The 20,629-nt window shown below is 31.9% G+C and overlaps 1 protein-coding gene across 5 annotated transcripts; it reads left to right on the top strand.

Moving 5' to 3' along the window:
- Window positions 1-12,340: 12,340 nt before the first annotated feature.
- On the top strand, window positions 12,341-16,919 carry LOC141695260 (uncharacterized). Of its 5 annotated transcripts, none has more exons than XR_012564439.1 (5): window positions 12,341-12,449; window positions 13,084-13,700; window positions 15,749-15,890; window positions 16,168-16,278; window positions 16,658-16,919. XR_012564439.1 is itself a non-coding variant. In XM_074499513.1 (5 exons), the coding sequence occupies exons 2-5, from the start codon at window positions 13,142-13,144 to the stop codon at window positions 16,699-16,701; spliced, it is 840 nt and encodes a 279-aa protein (XP_074355614.1). In that variant the 5' UTR covers window positions 12,341-12,449; window positions 13,084-13,141; the 3' UTR covers window positions 16,702-16,919. The 5 variants fall into 5 exon arrangements, 3 of the variants coding, with proteins under 3 accessions (XP_074355614.1, XP_074355616.1, XP_074355615.1); XR_012564440.1 differs by having other exon boundaries at window positions 16,152-16,278; window positions 16,658-16,695; XM_074499513.1 differs by having other exon boundaries at window positions 16,184-16,278.
- Window positions 16,920-20,629: the final 3,710 nt, after the last annotated feature.

Here is a 20,629-nt window from a genome sequence, read left to right on the forward strand (position 1 = left end):
TTGCGACTCCCTCAATGAAACAATGCGACAGGTGGCTCTTCAACCTCCCGCCAACGTGTTTTAAATATATTGTGGCTGTGGTTTACACCTCCCGCATTGACACATTTCGGGAGGGGGGGATTTTTATATTATTTTATTTTTATTTTTTTTAAATGGAAAAATTGTATAGAATTTTTTTTATTCAGTGTAACTTCATTATACAATACAAATGTGTTATTATACATAAATTTGAAATATTTAAAATTAAATTAAAAGAGTTTAATTAGAATTCACTCAAAAAAGTTTAAGGCAAACAAGTATGATTGTTTATTGATCGAAAGGTGTCGTCTCCGAAGACGACACCTTTCGATCAATAAACAATCATAGCAATACTACATGCATATATTTCAGTTATCATCTGCGGGTTTTTATGTTTTCCATTAAAACTAATATTTTAATTATTTTTCCGATTATATATCTAATTAAATTTTAAATTCTTAACTCATTATACAATTGATAATATAAATGGGAAGTAGTAATAAAATTAGTAAATATAGAAACAAGTGGTTGTTAAAATTAATTATATTCTTTTTAACTCCGTTATTATCGGAAACAAATTAAATCATTAAAATATAATTTTTTGTTATTTAAGAAATTAAATAACTGCTTCATTATTTCATTGTGCGGTTGCAATGAAACAATGCGGCAGTATTGTTGCAATGAAACAATGCGACAGTATCTGCAGCATTGTTTCATTGCGTATGGTGCAATGAAACCGCAATGCCTTAATGCGGAAGGTGGTTAACCACCCGGGGTTGTGGACCAAAACCCTAACCGGATATATCTTTCATTATATTCTAATAACTATTTATAATAAATAGATTTTAAAATAAATAAATTTATACACTGTCACGGTAATTAGATATTGAAAAATATATATCTGGCCCAATTAAATAGGTCATGTATTTTAATTATGATATTTCAATTTACAATTACTTGGATTTTTGGTAATATTTAAATGCTTTACTAATTTATATAATTACTATTATATCTAATTATAAATTTGATATGAAAATTTTGGTGATTATAATTTATGCGATAAAATTACTCGGAGATTAAAGTAATTTTTTATTAGTGATTTAGTGTGATATAAGCATGTTAATGTTAATGTTCATATGGTATATATTCTCAAAAACTTTCATTTCGGGGTCAGTTTGAAGACGTATAAATATTAAATTTTAAACAATAAATTTAATAATATTTTTTATTAAACTTTAAACATTAAATTTTTATATTGAAGAAAAAAAATTAAAATAATTTATAGAAATATACATTGAAGAATCGTCAAAATACGTGTCGAGACCTGTCCTTCGATGTACAAGATAAGTCCAACCGAGAGAGTAATTGGTTGATTATTAATAGTGATAATGATAATATTTTATTTTGTTAAATAGAATTGTGCATGTTATTTTTGGAAAGAATGAAGGTTTTTGTTAGAAAAAATTGAAAAAGTATTGTGTTTTAGGTGAAGAAGGTGATTATCTGGTTATTAATGATTAGAATAGTTGGTCGAGTTATCTTTGACCATAATTTTGATTTAATTTGGATCAATTTTATAATATATTTTTTAGTCTGGATAAAAAGTATATATTATTTTATTTTAATTCGATTCAATATTATAACATTTTTTAACCGGATCACTAATATCTGTTATTTTTTCTTGGTCTAAGGTACATTATACCAATTTAATTCACTTAATTATATTTAATTTTCTTTAAATTTTGTTTGAACTCGTGTCAAGATAATAATTTTGTTTAAACTTGTATGAAAAGTGTAGATTGGTTTGTTTTAACTTGAGACAATTATAGTGAGCGACAAATTATCTTTTGGTAGTACAAATATAGATATCTATAATTGATAATATATACAATTTAATTAATTAATAATTAAATTAATTGTTATAGTAAATATTGTTTAAATTTTTTAAAAAATTTAATTTATTAAAAATTTAATTAGTAAAATAACTTGACTATTTATCAATAATCAAAATAATATAGATCTCAATATTAATTATAATTTAAGTTAGTAGAAAAAAATTAATTTGAATATTAATTAGAGTAATATAAAATTCTTCGAGAAAAAGAGAAGAGAATGATACATAATTCATTATGAATTAGAACTTAAATTGATAGAGGTCATTGACTTCAATTTCAATTAAAAATTAAAATTAATGAACCGAATAACCGAACTTTAAATAATACGTATATTATAATATTGTATGTATGCATAGAATAATATTAAAAGCATGTTATGTACTACTAAAAAAATATTGATCTAAAGAAATTGGCACTAATGGAGGGGATATGATTTGACGATGCTATGAAATTGGGGAATAACTTCGATTGATGTGAACAACCAAGAAGTAAAGAACGGGCTAGCGGTGATATAGATTTAAAAGGGTTCTTAAAAAGAAAGTTAATATTAAAAAGTTTAATATGATAAAATGAAATATTAAAGTAAGGGTAATGAAGTAATTTCAGTAAGTACTGATTGACCCACTACCAAATTTTTAATATTTCGTCTATTATAATATAGTATAGATAATATAGATATTAACACATATTGATTCATGGAATCACATTTAATCAACTAAAATTAAAATTTTCTAAATATATGAAGATGGATAATGATTACCCCACCAATATTCATCAAAACTTTAATTACTCTATAAAACAAATCAGAAAATTAGAGTAGAGAGTAGTATTACCTTACTATTGTTCACTCCAGTTTAGTAGAATAGATTAATGATCTCCCCAACTTCCGTGAAAATTAGATATTAATCTCAAATTCCAAGTCTTGTTTACTATAAGAAAATAAGGGTAAATTTGACCGATTAAATATGACTGCGGCTAAATTTGACTGTCGACGATCATATTTACGGTCAACTTTGATTTATAGTTGGTCAGACTCAATTTTGACCCAAGGTGGTCAAATTTAAAGTCAAACGTTTATCTACAACTAGTCAAGACTTAATTTTGACCGAAAGAAGTCAAATTTATATTCGGTCAAATTTAGTCGATCATATTTATTTTTTAGGTTCTAAAAAAATGAGAGGGAAACTTCCGCCGTTGGAATAAAATTTGATGAGTATAAATTTGACCGAAGTCGATTATATTTAGGTGGGGTTAAAATAAATTTTTTAGCGGTAAAATTCCCGCCAAAGTCAAACAAAATTATCAAAAAACAAATATGACCGACGACGGTCATATTTATAAATATGACTACTAGTGGTCAATTTTAAATTTAACTGTTTTTGTTTATTAATTTGAATAAATATTAAATAAGTTATTAAATTTAAAAACAAATATTTTGGAAAACCAAATAACATAAAAAACTTATAAAAATTATTTTAGTCACCGGTCAAATTTAACTTTAAAAAGTTAAATAAAGGTTGACTTGAAATTTATTCAAAAAATAAATCAATAATTATTTAATTCTAAATCTATAAATATTTTATGTGTTTCGGACGACAACATAGTGTTTACTTTGAAAAATAGTGGCATAAAATATATGTTTGTAAAATTTATATCAATGATATGTTATATTGTTTAAATGTTTGTGTAAAATATATGATTTAAGTTTTGGATTTAGGGATTTGGCCGTTAATGTCCAAAGTTACGAGTTCCGTGATATCCAAATTATAATTTGAACGATCCACCCGTACGAATGTTAACTTTTTTAGTTTTTAATGATTCATGCCAAAAAATATCGAATTATAGACATTGCATCTTAACTATTGCAATAAAATGATATATTTAACAATTTACAATAAATATTTATCTATTTATTTAACTTTTTTTGTTTATAAATTTTAATAAATATTAAATATTTTATTAAATTCTAGAGAAAATATAAGGTACCCAAATCACATGAACAACATATTTAATTTATTTTAGTCAACATTCAAATTTAATTTATAAGAGATAATAACTTACATATATATAAAAAAGAATGATCAAGAAACTAATTGAAACTTTAGTATATATTTGATATTTATATTTTTTGTAAAAGGAATTGCGTGGAGAGCTCTAAAGTTCACTTCAAAAGATATCCTAGCGTAAATATCATCAATTTAGATAGTTCTGAATAAAATATCTATCATTTAGATTTTTCTTAAAGAAAATATCTAGTTTCTAGAGTATTTCAAAGAAATCTCAATTTTGAAATGAAATAAATGAAAATAATTAAATATTCTTTTATAAATATATATAAATAAATCATTCCTTTCAAATAGAAAACAATTAAATAATAATTTATAAATATGAAAGATAATTTGGTTCTACCGAATATCATTAAATAAATTAAAAATTAAATATAATAAAAGAATAAAACAATCATTTAGATAATTTTAATTACTTACATAAAAGATAATTTATTCTAAATAAAGCCAAATATTTTTCTGTTATTATAAATCTCAAATTTATCGAGTTTTACCTACTTATCCCGGAACATATCATTCTTATGAAACAATAATAAAAAAATAACCAAGCTGGCTTTAAAATTATGTGGTCGTTACATTTTCACTTTTTTATTAACTTTTACTTTAAAATTTATGTTTTTACATGTCTTTTCTAATTTAAAATTTATTAATTAAGATAATTATATTTAAAATTTATTTTTTTAGTTTATTAAAGTAAAAAAATTCTCACGTTTAACCAAACATTTATTTAATTTATAAGTATTTATCCACTTATTACATTCAAGTCTCTTATTCATTTTAAGTTATAAGTTATTTATTTTAAAGTTTTTCAAATGAGCACATAATTGGAACTTGCATAAAAAAATAATTAACTTTTGTCATATAAAAAGTCACAAGGGTGAGCTCTTAGCTTGGGACATTGATATGATCTTGAAAGATTGGGAAATTTCCAAAGTGTTTGGAATTATAGTTGATAATGCAAGCTCATGAATGTATATTGGAGGATCGTTGTATAAGTGCTTCAAGTACTCCAGAAGTTCTCCAAGACCCTAGTATATAAGAGGTAGTCAGTCAAACCATTTGGTAGCTAAATTTTGTTTTTGTTAGCTCCGTAGCTGAATTTATGTATACCAATAATTGAATATTTTTGTTTTAAAAATATGTGATGTGTGGTACCGGTAGCTTATTTCTTTTGTGGACCAGTACTAAATTGCAGAAGTCTAAGAAGCAGCAACGACAGTATAACCAGAGAATTGCAGTAGTTGAAAATTTGATAGTCAACTATCTTGAAGTATAAGACTTAAAAATTTTCATTTTAATTTCATGTAATGGCTAATCTGTGAGCTAGTAGTACTGAACACATGTGCTACTTTTTAAAATTCGACAGTTTATAAACTTATTAGTTAATGGTCATTGGTTGGACAGACTCCAGAGCTTATCTTTTTCATTTAGATTTAAGAGTCAAAATCCTATTTCATGTCTCTATGATTGTTTAAAGGATTTTATATTATGCAAATCGAATTAGATTAGTCATGATACAAGCTTATTTTAAAAATTCGGTTTTTAGGGCCCAAACCGAATAAATCGGTTTAATTCAGTTTGGTTTTAGACCGGTCCAAATTGGAACTCCGGTTCGGTTCCACAAAAAAGTGTTAATTCGGTTTATAATCTATTCGATTCGGTCCAAACTGGACCGAACCGACTGAATGCTAAGTCCTATACATATCTAGTAATGCATAGTTGTATTATTAAAAAATATTATCAAATTATAATAATAAATTTGTATAGTGCTATAGCATAAGTAATTATTGATAAATCAAATTACTATATGAGAAAAGATTTTAATTTTAAAATGATAAATTTTAAAAAGCAAGTCTAGTACTCCCTCCGTCCCTAAAAAAGTTTCCTCTTTGTGTTGGACATGTTTGCCAATGCATACTTTTGATTGTTAATATCTTTAATACCGTATTAGTATTAAATATAAAAATTTCATTATATTAAAGTACTCATAAATACGAATCTAATAAAATCACTAATGACTATGTTTGATCTTATAGATTAGACGTAAATTAGTAGTCAATCGTTTAACATATACAGTAACGAAAGTTAAAATAGGAAAAACAATATAGGACGGAGGGAGTATTGAACATGAAAATTATATGCATTGATATGTTTTTAAAAACTTAGACTATACACAATATGCGTCAAGAAGACTTTGCATCATGCTGGGGATTAGTTAACTGGGGTCCCTTATTGAAGGGTGCTGATTTGTACATATTCTAAATATATTTATACACATCTTTAATATTATCCTACGATAATTATTTTTTTATCTAAAGTCAAATTGATCGTAAATTTTCCTAAGGTGATTACAACATTAATACATATAATATAAAATTATGAAAAATAAATTACTATTCAAATAGTTAAATGAAGTTAAAATAATTTTTTTCTTATAAATGCTTCTTATTGATGTCAAAATTGAGTTATTTAATATATGTATTTAGTAAAAGTAATTAAATCTTTTAAGTTTTACCGGGTCAAATAGTGCGAATATAGAGGCTAAGCCATTTCAGAACTTAATGCATGAACGAAAGGAAATACTAGCATATTATTAGAATTAATGTATATCATTATTTAATTTAAAAATTAAGTAATAAAAGAATATATATATATATATATATATATATTGGTTAAAATAAAGTTAGATGTGTGCATACAAAAAAATATATAAAAAATATGAGTATGAAATAGATTAAGATAATAAAAGAACAAAGACGTAAGGGGCAATTTTGTCTGAAATTAAAATACAGAGTGCATAACTAAACGTGGGGTGTGCACTTCTAGCTCACTTCTAGCTACATCCTCCCAAAAGGATGCAGTTATTGAACATAGCTCTCAGCAAAGAGTACAGGCCAAAAGGGTTAGGGACACAAGCTCACCCCAAACTTACACAAGAAAGAAAAAATCTAAAACCTCTGGGGATGCACAGGGCACACACACAGTGCAAACTGGTGCTAAAGACACAGTCCCTGCACTTTCTCAAATTCAGTTTGATGTGGCTCCAATAAATGTGGAGTCACAGCCAAAATCTCTAATAATAGAAGCATCTGAAACACCATACTCACCAACAAACTCTCTAGAAGTGGATATGATAAATACTTCAATTCCTGATTTCCCTTCTTTAACTCTGTTGGGGAAGCCAAAATCTAGTGCAAGTGAGCATCATCTTTTAGATGATTTGTTGGCTCACTTGCCAATTCTTTCAGATTCTATTGAGACATCTGTGCCCCAAATATCTTCAATCAACACAGAGTCAACAATAGTTTTTCTTCCCACCTCATTCATTTCTACTCTCTCGATGGATATTGCTCATCCGTCGAGTAGTGATTGTATCCCGACGGATAAGCCTAACAGCAGTTATCCGTCGGATAGCATTACCACTCACTCGACGGATATCACTTATCCGTCGAGTATCTTTGCACAACTTCAAACTTTAACTATTTCAAGTGCAGAAGATTTAGTGGTTGTGCAGTCACTCTTAGGACTGAGAGAGGAGAGTGTATTGAGTGAGAGACTGGGTTGCTCCCAGGCAAAAGGAGAGGAAAAGAGTGAAAATCAACAATCCATTTATTCAGGATTGATAAAAGTGAGTGAGAGGAGTCCCACCTTAGTAGGTGAAGGTGAGGGTGTGAGGGTGGGAAGTCAGGGTGAGACCCTGATGCAACAAAAGAGAGATTATGAGAGAAAGGCAGGTACTGGAGAAATAAGGGTGGATCCAGCCATTGCTAGTGAGTCAATGATTGTGGATGATGTTGAAAAGGAAAGACAATTTCAGCAATATTACAAAGCTGTAATTGATAACATTTCCTTGGATGCTGACACTTTTACTCATCCTGTGTCAGCCTATCAATTGTTGGCTGCTCAGGGAAATGTGGAGGCAGGATAGATCTTGAACTTAGTACACACCTCAGAATCTCTTCAAAGAGATAAACCTGCTGTCAATAGGATGCCTTCTCAAGCTGGTAAGCCATCTGAAAAATTTGAAGTAAATTCTAATGATGATGACTCTGTTTCTTTGGACGGAAGCATGAACTTAGGGGGAGATGAAGGCCCAAATTCTGTTTCAGATTTACCTGAATGGGCATGGACAAAAGAATCTACACCAGGACAATTTGGTGTATCTTTGGTTAAGCAAGTGATGGCTATTCAAAAGGCCCTTCAGGAAACTTCAGATGCTGGTACCAAGGCTATTCTTCAAGCTCACCTAGACTCTCTACATCTCATGAAGATCCAGCAGTTAAGACAGAATCTGAGTGTGGATGAACTCAAAATGGATATAGCTGACTTGAAGACCTACAATTCTGAGAAGCTGGATTCAGTCATGCCATATGGTACCATGCAAGATCTATTACTAAGATTGAGGAAAGAATCAGATTCTGAAAAGAAGTTGGCCAAGCTGGAAGACAGAGTTCAAGTTATTGAGAATTCAGTGGCGATCCTTCTTCAAAATCAACAGACTCAGACAAATCTTCTCATGCAACTGGCTAAAGCACAAGGCCTAACTCCTCAACTTGATGATAACAAAAAGGGGGAGAGAGAATCAAGTAAGGGGGAGAAAGGACCAAGTGAGGGGGAGAAACTTCAAGTACAAATCAGCAAAGTAATTGTACCTTCAATTACTGTCTCCAAGCCACCAGTTGCAGATGGTATAGATCTAATTCAAGCAGCAGCAGCAAACTTGAAAGTTGCTGAAAAAGGAAAGTTGAATTTGATCAACTGGGAGAAGATTGATGAGGAGATACAGAAAAAGTTTGAACTTGTCAAGGAGCCAGTTAAGTCAGCCATCCATCACTCTCAAGTCAAGCAAATCAGTGTGAATGAGATGAGCATGAATTATCTGGAAAGAGGACAATCTTCCTGCATCAAGTCTCCAAAGGATGAAACAATTCTAAAACCAAGGGCAAATTATCCAAAATCATCTTTGAAGAACCCCTTGGACACTGTGTATGAGACATCCAAGCCTGATGAGAAAAAGCTTCTGTCAAGATCAATTGTCTTCTATAAAGATCCAGCTGATTCAGCTTCAAAAAGGAGAATTGCTAAGATATTCAGAAATGGAAAGGAAATTTGTGTGGTAGCTGGACATCCACAATTTGCTCAAGCAAAGAGAGATGAAAAAGCCAGATTGAAGCAGGAAAAGAAGCAAGCTGCTCTAGATGCAAAGAAGTCTAAACAAAAGAAAGAGCAGATTGCTATCTTGGCCAAGCTACAGGCTGTGAATTCATCTCAACAAATTCCCTCACAACCATCTGAAGCTGCTGAATCAAAGAAGAAAATTGAAGAACAGAAGAAATCCCCAAGAAAGAAAGAATTGACTAGAAGAACAAAAAGGAAACTGGATATTGCTGACAAAGAATTGGAAGATCAATTTCCTAAGGTACCCACACCAGCTACAACTCAAGCATCAAAGCCCTCTGTGGTATTTGAAGATATAAGGGTGGTGCATCCCTACAGGAATATTCATGGTGAACCTATTGTGCCCAAGGATGAGCCAATAGAGTGGGATAAAATACCAATTCCTGACTTCAATTTATCATTCCTTAGCAAGCCAAAAAGGATAAAGTCAAGGGTAGTCAAGAAAGTGAAGCTGTCACCACTCAAATCCAATTCAGTAGTTAAAGCTCAACCCAAAGTCAACAAGGGAGACTACTTGTACTTGTGTGACATCAAAGAATTTTCAGATCTAAACCTCTATCTGGATGAACTGGATGAAGTGAGGGGAATTGATGCATACAGGAACCTACCTGAAATGTTAGTGTTCAAGTACGAAGGAGGAAAGGAGATTGTGTGGCCACTTCATAGGATTCTTCAAGAGAGCCAAGCTGTTCTGATTAAAGTTTATTCATCCTTCAAGAAGAACTTTGGGTTCAATGTAACTGCAAGAAGACTAGTATTGAAGAAGATTGAAGAACTAAGGAGTATTAGAGCTAAAGATGCACTCCCAAAGACTCTAATCATCCCATACACAGGGAGAAGAGTGCATCTAAGGCCCTACTGGCTGATGGAGTTCATAGACGACAAAGGTGTGAGAAGATTCTTCAGATTAGAAGACCAATTGAGTATCTCTAGCAATGAGACTCTCTTGGAAATGCAAGAAAAGCTAGATCTCTCATAATCTGATGAACTGGAATTCCACAGGCAGCTCTAAAATCAGATTAATGAAAACAACAGAAAGCTTGGAAGAAGAACCAGACCTTCAAGAAACTAGAAAAATCTGCTCATGCTAGAGGAGCATCTTGAAAATGACTGTGAGCCAAACCTTGTACATTTTGTTTAATTGAAGCACTTTTAGTATTATCTGCTTATCTTTAAAGCTGTATATTTAGGATGTTTTGTTATCATCAAGTATCTCTTAATTTATGGCTACAATCCCAGTAGACATAAATTGGGGGAGATTGTTGTGCATATGTTGTGTACTTGATGGTTTCATAAACAAAATATCTAAGTGGATTTTACTTAGTGAAATAATGTAGCACTCGACGGATAAGAATTATAGTCCCGATGGATAACTCATTATAGTCCCGACGGATGTTATCTAATTATCCATCGAGTGAATAGCTTATGTAATAATAAGTCTGTAACACAGTTCTCTATACATCTTTGTATAGATTTTGTAGTACCCTATAAGTCATGTTGACTTTAACTAAGATATGCAGAATAGGTTGATTAATTGTATATAAATGATGTCTTGTAATTCTGCATAAGTGAAATGAAGTCAAGTGCCAAAACAGCTACCGATGGATGATTAACAAAGCCATCGACGGATGAATAAATGACTATCAATGGATGTTTAATATAGCAGTCGACGGATGATCATTGAAGCCATCAACGGATGTTCAGAAAGTCGACGGATGATCATTGAAGCCATCAACGGATGTTCAGAAAGTCGACGGATGATCATATATCCAACGGATGTTTATAGAAGTCAACGGATGATCATGTAAAGAATTCAAACAGCAGTTGAACAGTGAAAGCTGAGCATAGCCGTCGAGATGTATACAAATCTACTGTGGAAGCCCATTAACTGGGTAATAGAGGACGAAAAGCAGCAAAACTTAAGACTGATAGTTTTTATATTTATTCAGTCTTTTTGACTTTGTAATCTTGGTAATATATAAACCAAGAACGTAGCAAATAGAAAAACAAGTGTTGAGAAACAAAAACAGAGAAATCTTTGTAAGCAAAATATTATCAAAGTTCATCTAACTCTCTGCCTCCACTTAGAACCATACTGAAATATTTATTTGCCTCACCCTCGAACCCATTCTGGGATAACATATATGCCATTTCATAGGTCTATTCCTGATCTCATCTAAGATTATTATGTACTGTTATAATCGTAGCTCTTATGCCACTTTTTGGGAATATTAAGGACCTCTAACTTCATATTAATACGATGGTTTCATATTTGGATCGAGTTTACCCAAATTTAATATTTGTGAGGTTATACATATTAAATTAATAAATAAATTAACAAATTATAATACATTATATTAATAGTGAAAAGAACACAAATAAAATTCGTGTACTACAGTTCGAGTCAGGTCATTTTTTAACCGTATCGTGTTCATGTCAGCAAATTCAGATTTCGAATATATTATTATCAAATAATATTTTATATAATTTTTATACATTTTAATAAATATTTTAATAAATTAAAATACATAAATATGTTATAAATTTAACATCATATTTTAGTAGCAATTTAAAATTAACTGTCTTTATAATAAAAATAAATTAAAATTATTTTTATTAAATTATATTCTACTGTGAAATTTAAATATAATAAAATTTTAAATAAAGAACTATCGAGGTTTCGAATCTCTCTATCTCCTTTTTGCTTGTTAAATATATTAATTTCACAAAAGATAAAGTCTTTTTTAAAGAAGTAAACAATTTAAAATTTAAGAATGTATATACATTTATATATAATAATTTTATTAATATACATATAAATTATTATTTATTAATATTAAATATAATAATATAGGAGTATGTTAAAAATGAATTAAATGGAAGATAAATTAAGTACGAATATATCAAATATCCCAATCATAAATGATGTTAATAAATAAATGAAATAGACGATAAATTAAGCGCGAAGATATCAACCAAACTTGATATTTTCAATGTTAATATTTTATTCTGCATTTTTGAAAAATAAGTAAATTTTTATTCATTAGTATTTGATAACAAGTATTTATTTTCTGAATACTTAGGGGCATTTTTTCAAAATTAAACATGTAGCCGCGGTTGCCGAGACAAAAAAAGTGTTAATTCAGGGTAAGGTACATTTTTTTATTAAAAAACACATAAATTCTTTTGAATATTCTTTGTTTTTTTATTTATATGTGTGTATATATCTGCTACCTTACCTGGGTTTTTTCAATTTTTCTGACAAGACGGTTTCTATCTTCTCAAAGACTGGGTAATGCCTGTACCCTTTTCTTTTTATTCTTTTAAAGTTAGTAACTTTTTCACTTTTCTTGATTTTCTGTATTGAAAAGTTGTTATTAATCTTTATTGCTTTAATATAAGCTTTTAGTTTCTTTCTTTGATTATATCTTTGTTGGGGTTTGTTTTTTCAGGTTGTTTTTGTTGTTTAAGGGCAATTTGATGTTGGGTTTTTGTTTAATTGATAATTAAGCTTTTTAAGGACAATTTGATGTTGGTTTTTTGTTTAATTGATAATTAAGCTTTCAATTTGTAGATTATAGAATTTGGGTTATGTTTGTATTATGGATTATGTAATTTGCCATGTTCTTCTTATCTCTGCATAGCAATTCTGCAAGGAAGATATAATATTTTGACCAATGTGTTTTCGGTTTTCGGGAATTTTGTAACGTGTGCAATTCAAAGGCATGCCATCAGTTATTTGAAACTGTTTAGGATAGTTCGGGTGTTTTCCAGTCCTTCTGTAAGTGAAAAAGAGAACTTTTTGTATGGGGCTTATATATCAGCATTTGCATGATGCAGCTAGTTGAAATAATATATTAGACTCGTGATTTTTTTCGAGTTGATTTTTGTTAAAGGTTTTGTCTCATGATGTTTATTTATTGTAGGTACCTATAACATAGATTGATTAAAAATATTGATCGTGCTTACAATGTGAAAAATTTAATGGATCATAGTGCCTTAGAAGAAAGAGATCTTGAGAGTGGCGGAACAGGTAGCGAAGATGAGCTGCATGGCAGCATTTTTTCAGGAAACAAGCGAGCAAAGCATATGCTTGGTAGACTTAGGAGTGGTTTTCTTGGCTATAACAGATTTGCTAAAGGTGAATGTAGTTTGAGCACATACAGTAAGTTAGAAACATGTGAGGACTCTTATGACAATATAGATTTGGTAGTAGACAAAGATCTAGAACACAGCATAGAGCCCCTTTTGGAGAAGAAGCACATGAATGGGAAAAGAAAAAATTCTATTAGAAAGTCATCTAAACCCCCTCGACCTCCTAAAGGCCCAACATTGAACGTCTCAGACTTAAAGTTGGTTATGGAATTTTCTGAGCTTGCCAAGAAGAAACGTGCAAGGATCAAACGCATCAAAGCACTTAGAAAAATGAAAGCAGAGATAGCATCTTCATCTTCTTCATCCGCATTCTCTTCGTCATCATTTACTGGGAGTCTAGCTGCCATGGTGGTCACACTTCTCTTTTTTGTTGTGATACTCTGTCAAGGTAGAAATGTTGTTTCTTATTAGTTCATGACTAAAATAATCTGTTTGAAGTAGAATGTCATATAATTTAGTGAATTGCTCGTTGGTTCAATTTTAAGTTAACTTCCCAGAATGCAGTGTTTTCTAGATTTATTTCCCTTTGCATTTTAGAAGCATGGACGTAAATTTTCTTTATCTGGGATGTTCAGTCTGCATTCGTAGTTTATGTCCTTAAATGTTTATTACAGATTAGAGTATGTGTATATTGAAGAGATATAGGAGAGGAGATATCTAAGAGAATTAATCTAAACATATATGTAAATATAGCTGCTATATTAGCAAAACTAGTTGCTTTCTTTTTGATACAAGTAGTGAAGCTGTGCCTTACTAAATAGAGAAACTAACTGCCTAGAACTAGAAATAAGATGCTGAATACATAATACAAATAAGCTGCTACAGAAAAGATGATATAACTAAAGAAAGATGCTTGTAGCGATTTATATTTTAACAAATTTCATAATTGTGTCATCTGAAGCATTTCTTGCTTTCTTGGTATAAATTTCTATTTTTTTTATTAATTAGACAAATATGGATATTCTAAAATAATCTTGATAAACTTTGTGTAGTAAATAAATGTCGAGGAATTTTTCTGTTACAGGAACAATTGAATTTTTCTCAGTCCTTAAATGGTAGAGTCTTGATTATATCTAAGAGAATTAATCTAATCATATATGTAAATATAGCTGCTATATTAGCAAAACTAGTTGCTTTCTTTTTGATACAAGTAGTGAAGCTGTGCCTTACTAAATAGAGAAACTAACTGCCTAGAACTAGAAATAAGATGCTGAATACATAATACAAATAAGCTGCTACAGAAAAGATGATATAACTAAAGAAAGATGCTTGTAGCGATTTATATTTTAACAAATTTCATAATTGTGTCATCTGAAGCATTTCTTGCTTTCTTGGTATAAATTTCTATTTTTTTTTATTAATTAGACAAATATGGATATTCTAAAATAATCTTGATAAACTTTGTGTAGTAAATAAATGTCGAGGAATTTTTCTGTTACAGGAACAATTGAATTTTTCTCAGTCCTTAAATGGTAGAGTCTTGATTTTGAAGATTGATCATTGATGAATATAGTTTCGTATATTGGTTTGCTAACTCTATAACCATCATGGTCGTCAGCTCTATACTAGTCTTGAACAGGATTTTGAAAAATGGTTATTTAGAAAAAAAGAAGAAATTTTGACCAGATTTTGCACCATGGACCGCCTAGTCGATAAGTCGACCAATTAGTCATCCAAGTCGACCTTTCCAGTTGATCCTTTGAATCTGACTAGTCAACTAGTCGTGAGTGCCATGACAACAATGGTAACCATATAAAGCAATATATGCTATGACCTCTAGAATCCTCCAAGACAATTAACATTTTGAGGAAGTCATATTTCCGTCGAACATTTCCTTACAAGGGAAGTTGTAGATAAGTATATGCTCCCTTTCATTTGTACATATCCTTAAACTGACTCATAACTCAAACATTTATTTCCAAGCGTCACTGAATTACTAAGTTAACAACCCACTACTCTCATTCATCCGTGATTCCTTAGTATGGAAGTTTTTTAGAATTGCATTGAAGTCAGTGGTGGAGCTATTTAGAACCCAGGGTAACACTTTGTGTACCCTGAGTCACAGAATATATTACTTATGTGTATTTCATGTATTAGCAATTGGACTTGCCAAAGGTTTGAGAAGCCACTTCTGTATCAGCCATTGTCAATCTATCAAGCCATCAAGGCAACGTCTAGGACCAGGAGCACATGCTCAATATGTGCTTTATTAATAAATACCAAGGCTGGTTCCTGACACCCGGTTTAGAATATCAGTAAAACACCTTCTAGCAGGAAGTATCGTTGTATAATGTAACATTACCCACCAGGAAATTCATAAAATGTAACATTGTATGTATTTGTGTTTTAGAGTTCCTGTAGTACCTATTTTCTCTTTCTAATTTCTTTATATTGGAAACAGTGTAATCAGAATTTTCCTCCATGTTTATGTTGTAGGCATATTAGCTAGGCACAGTTCGAGTACAGGCCTACCAGGATCTCCGGAGCCAGCTACAGTAGCACAGGGATTGATATCAGTTAGTTTTTTCAACAGCACCTCTGTAAGAGAGAGCATTGCACAGAGTTCTATCTTGCGCAAGTATGCTTCTTCTCTCTTTGCTCTTTTTTCACTACATGAATATGCGGAGGATCTCAATACTTTAATTTCCAAAAGGGAGAAAGTTTTTTATATGTCAACTTAAAATCTCAACTTTTTTTCAATAATTAATTTGGTGTAGTTTATATTAAACACCAGTAGGTCCACAAAAAGAGGCTTAATTGACCTTTTTTTTGTAAGTCTTGTTGACTTGTGATATTTCAATTAATAAGAAGTTAATTCCGGTCACTTCCAAATTTATAGAAATTCACTGTTATAGCAATTTTGCCCCAAAGAGAAGAAGCAGGAGCCAGTAATCCACCGATTCGACTATTGACTATTTACTTGCCTTGGGCCCTTGGACGTGTTAGGATAGGACAAGCTGGCCAAGGTAAAGATTCAGATATTGACGATTTCTCTACGTGCGTGTGTTTGCGTGTACCAATGTCCCATTATATTATATTGGTACTTTGAGTAATAAATCGATATAAGTTAATATTGATGCAATTAGATAAGGATATATGAATTTAGTTGTGCATTTTACACCAAAAAAGTCCATATTTTAAGGATTTAACATGATATTCCTAGGAAAGCCAGCCACTTATGCACCACTAATTTCCCTTGTGGATCTTCCAATTTATTTAAAACTTATAGCATTCTCAGTAAATTTCATGGCCCAAATTCATGGAGGAATTATTGCATGTAGCAGTCTACTTTCTGTGCTTCATTTTTAATAAAATTCTGAAAGATGTTACTAATTCGGACTGCAGGCCGCAAGATAAAGCTGGCGGAGCTTCGGGATAGTGTAGAGTGAACAACGGCTGCATGAGACCTTCACCTTGTTAATTAGCTTGACTTTGCGAGTTCATTGCAGGATCTTGATTTGACATCTTTCTGTATGTATATATCACATGTATAAACCTAGGGAAAGAGCTATTAAATTAGTCCTTGTACAATTTGTTGAATTTTTTGGTAATCATTTCTTTTCATGCTCACATTTGGTGTTTACATAAGGAACATAAATTTCTTTTATTTTCCTTGTTTTGCCCAAAATATGTGTGTAGAATATGTGGCTTACTTGGTGAAACAATTGCAGGTATACCAGGCTAACAGATTGTTTAAATAATATTTTGTTTGTAAACTCTAGATGTGCAACTATGTAAATTGAGTAACAGATAATATGTAGAATGAAAATAAATGAATTAGCTTATACACCCAGAACCATTGAAATGTACCAGCCTGCAGATAAAGATGCCCTCCAACCAAAAGTAACAGATTGATGATTAATGATTGCATGTTAAAATGCTCTTTACAAACACAAAAGGAGTGCAAAGGCTAAGATAGTTTAAAAAATAATTGATATTAATTACCAAAATCTGGTTAATATTTATATTGTTTATAGATATAAATTTATTGTACAGAACTATGGCTATGACTCAAGGCTCGTTGCTTCGGAACCTCTCAGTCTTTACCAACTCGGTCTATCTGGTAAATGTTGCTTCGGAACCTATGTGTCTTTACCAACTCGGTCCATCTGGTTGTGAACGTTCGTGACTAAAAAAAGTTATTCGAGAATAAATGGGTTATAGCTAGAAGAGGTGCGCCAACAGGCAAGCAGAAGCAAAGCAAGGTTAAAGTCCGGCCAAAAAAGAACAAGAATAAGGAAAACCTACATTTGCCACATAATTTAATAACAAAACTAAAATTACAGCGATTACTAGGATTAACAAACTTTCTATAACCAACTAACAGTAATTTTAATTACATTATATGGATAAAACCTAAAAGAAAAAACATACCCAACTAATTAGTCTTTCAGCTAATCTGCATCTTTGTTTACCACTGAAACGAAGGTTGTCCGACTAACAGAATTTACCTAATAAAATTAAAGTGATCGGAAACGTTTGTGTTAACATCTGCCCTTTACCTCGACGAAAAAATGACTGATATAGATTATAGTCACCTGGAAAGTATCTTCCAACAAATTGTAAAATGGACACTTGTTGTAGAATCTCAGCAATCGAAGACACAAGGGAAAAATTTCACAGGCTCGTCTGAGAGGTACCAGGAAAAAATACACTGAGCAACAGGCTCGTCTGCATACTTATAACCGCCGAAGGACTCGTCATAACCAATATACGACAAATATCGGAGGGATACACACGAGCATCCTATAACGGATCGAAAGCATGTCACTATAACTTAAGCTGATACAATTTATAGTATTTTGCAGGACATCAGGTTCATTGACTTCTTAGGAATGAGTAAATATAACACTACAAATTCATGAATCAATAATAGATCAGATACATGTACTTGAAACAAATAGTCATTCCGTAAACATCTAGCTCATACTTGTAACAATGAGTACCACTTGTTCGACAACAGAAACTGATCAAGAACTTCCTAGCCACATGGCTTAATCAAGTTGCGCTGTAAATACGGGACACTTAAACAAATAACATGAAAAGCTACATCAACCCTTCATCTACAATTAAGGTGACGCCTCTGGATATTGAACATCTGAACATACCTAATGTGTTAGTTCGAGAAGCTCTAATGCCATAGCTGCAGGATCAAGTTCCCTGGAACCTTTGGGAACATTTGGAGCTTCTTGATCAGTAAGAATGTAAGAACTCACCTGATGAGAAAATCGAAATATCTCCTCCTTTGGTACTATCCTTACTTCTTTTTTATCTGAATGCTGGCAAAACACTGCCCTGAAGCCAGAAACTTTCACCAGAGGAATAATCATTACACCAATCTCTTCATCATAATTTTGAAGCACTTCCACCATATCGTACTTATGCTTTTCTTCCTCTGATGTATGTTCATTCCAGTTGGGAGACCAGTTGCTATAGAGCGCCCACACGTCACCCTTCTTCGGGAAGATTTGAAATACATTTGCTGCTTTCGTCCAACCTACGACCTTGTGGGAGAATGAGTTTATTTCAAGACTCAATTTTTTCTTTTCAGCATGGAAGTCTCCGCACGTTCTGTGAAATCCACAATCAATCCATTTTATTGATTCTGGCTCCATGTTGGTTTCCGAGTTGAGCCAACTGAATTGCAACTTTAATGGCCTCCCTGATACTTTCCGGATTAGAGTATAGAGTCGAGGCATTCCATCGTCCTCGTCATAAACTGCCCAGACTTGGCTCTCAGAAAAAGATTCCTCGGCTCTATCATTGTCAAAGTCATGAAACTCCAAATCTGGAACCTCCATAGTCTTTGATCCTTCCGCTTTGGGACCTTGTGAAGCTACATTTTCTCTATCATTCGCAGGCTTGTGTTTCTTATTATCTCTGGAAGCAGCTTTACATTCATTGAGTTTGTCGATAATACCTTCCTAGCCATATCGATTAAAATGTTTTTGTCTAAAACTGGTAATTTCTGGTTACTGTTTCCCTTTCTAGCACCCATGCTTCCTGCACGGGGATTTTCTGTCTGAAAAATTTTCACCCTTTTCTGAGCATTACTTCCAGTGGGCATGTGATTCGCTAGCGCTGGATGAAATGATTGTGAAGATGGGGAAACTGACCGTAGGATGCTTCCATTATTTTCCGGTCCATTGTATGTACCAAGAGTTGGCAGAATCGTTGGTCTAGCCGAGGAAACTAAGTTCGGGCCACTTCTTATGTTTCCAGATACATTGTGCATAGCAGGTGCCGCCTGAATTGGTTGTGCAGCTGAGAAAACTAACCTTGGGATACTCCATACATTTCCCGATACACTATACCTACCAGGCGTCTGCTGAACTGATCGTGTTGCCGAGGAAACCAACATTGGGCCACTTCCTCCATTCCCAAAGAGTTTATAATCACCATGCCCCAACCAAATTAATTGGGTAGCTGAGGAGAGTAACCTCGGCTCACTTCCTCTATTTCCCGATACATTGTCCATAGACGCATGTGAAGCTGCACTTTCCTGTGCCACAACAGACGTATCCTGTTGTATTTCCCTCCGTCTTCTCCAGAGATTGTAAACTTTTTTGGTGCTATTGGAGTCCATTCTAATGAGGACAGGTTCAGAAATCCTCGTCAACAATGCAGTCTCTAATATCTACAAAAAGAAATAGCTCAAGTAACGCTATTTTCTGCAACAAAACATATAAGTTAATCCAGGAAAGGGATGTTTACTTTATGAGATTAGTGTATTAATAAGCAAGGTCATGAACGATAAATTTTATCAAAGAACAAAAACACACACATATATATATATATCTGGACAGATAATTAAATATATCGTCAATAGATATCCGGAAACAATTTAAGAAAAAAATCCAACATAAATTATTAAAGGATGCTTGTAATCTCGTAACTGAAATAGTGTAGTCTTATGTATGACAAAGAGGCTGTAGTTTTAACACAGAGAATGCGTTAACACAGACAGTTGTGGATTGCCTTCCACTGATCGGCTATGAAGGTCGCTACATAAAACCCTTTGGAGGAACCAGAAGTTAAAGTACTTGGACAGTGAACGGATCAGCAAATTTTTCAAGCACTAAAACTTTAAGTGACTGTGAATTTAGGAAAATGTAGTTTCTTTCACATTAGTTGCAGTGTTTTTTCCAGAAATCATTTCATTCTTAAGATAAAAGAATTAGCACTATAAAAAATAAGACAGGAAAAAGAGAAAGCAATATTAGAGAGAAAGAAGGTTACCATGTTTACAAAACTAATTGAATCAATTTAGTCCACAAAGAGAGAATAAGAGCAGCAATTAAATGACATGAAAATTTA

Source organism: Apium graveolens, chromosome 11 (assembly GCF_009905375.1).
Source record: "Apium graveolens cultivar Ventura chromosome 11, ASM990537v1, whole genome shotgun sequence".
Classification (NCBI taxonomy): domain Eukaryota; kingdom Viridiplantae; phylum Streptophyta; class Magnoliopsida; order Apiales; family Apiaceae; genus Apium; species Apium graveolens.

Bases quoted from the DNA above. Each gene is read 5' to 3' on its own strand.
- LOC141695260 (XM_074499513.1), top strand. From the start codon at position 13,142: ATGGATCATAGTGCCTTAGAAGAAAGAGATCTTGAGAGTGGCGGAACA. The intron at 13,701-15,748 runs GTAGAAATGTTG...TTTATGTTGTAG, and splicing joins TGTTGTGATACTCTGTCAAG to GCATATTAGCTAGGCACAGT. The intron at 15,891-16,183 runs GTATGCTTCTTC...TTTGCCCCAAAG, and splicing joins CAGAGTTCTATCTTGCGCAA to AGAAGAAGCAGGAGCCAGTA.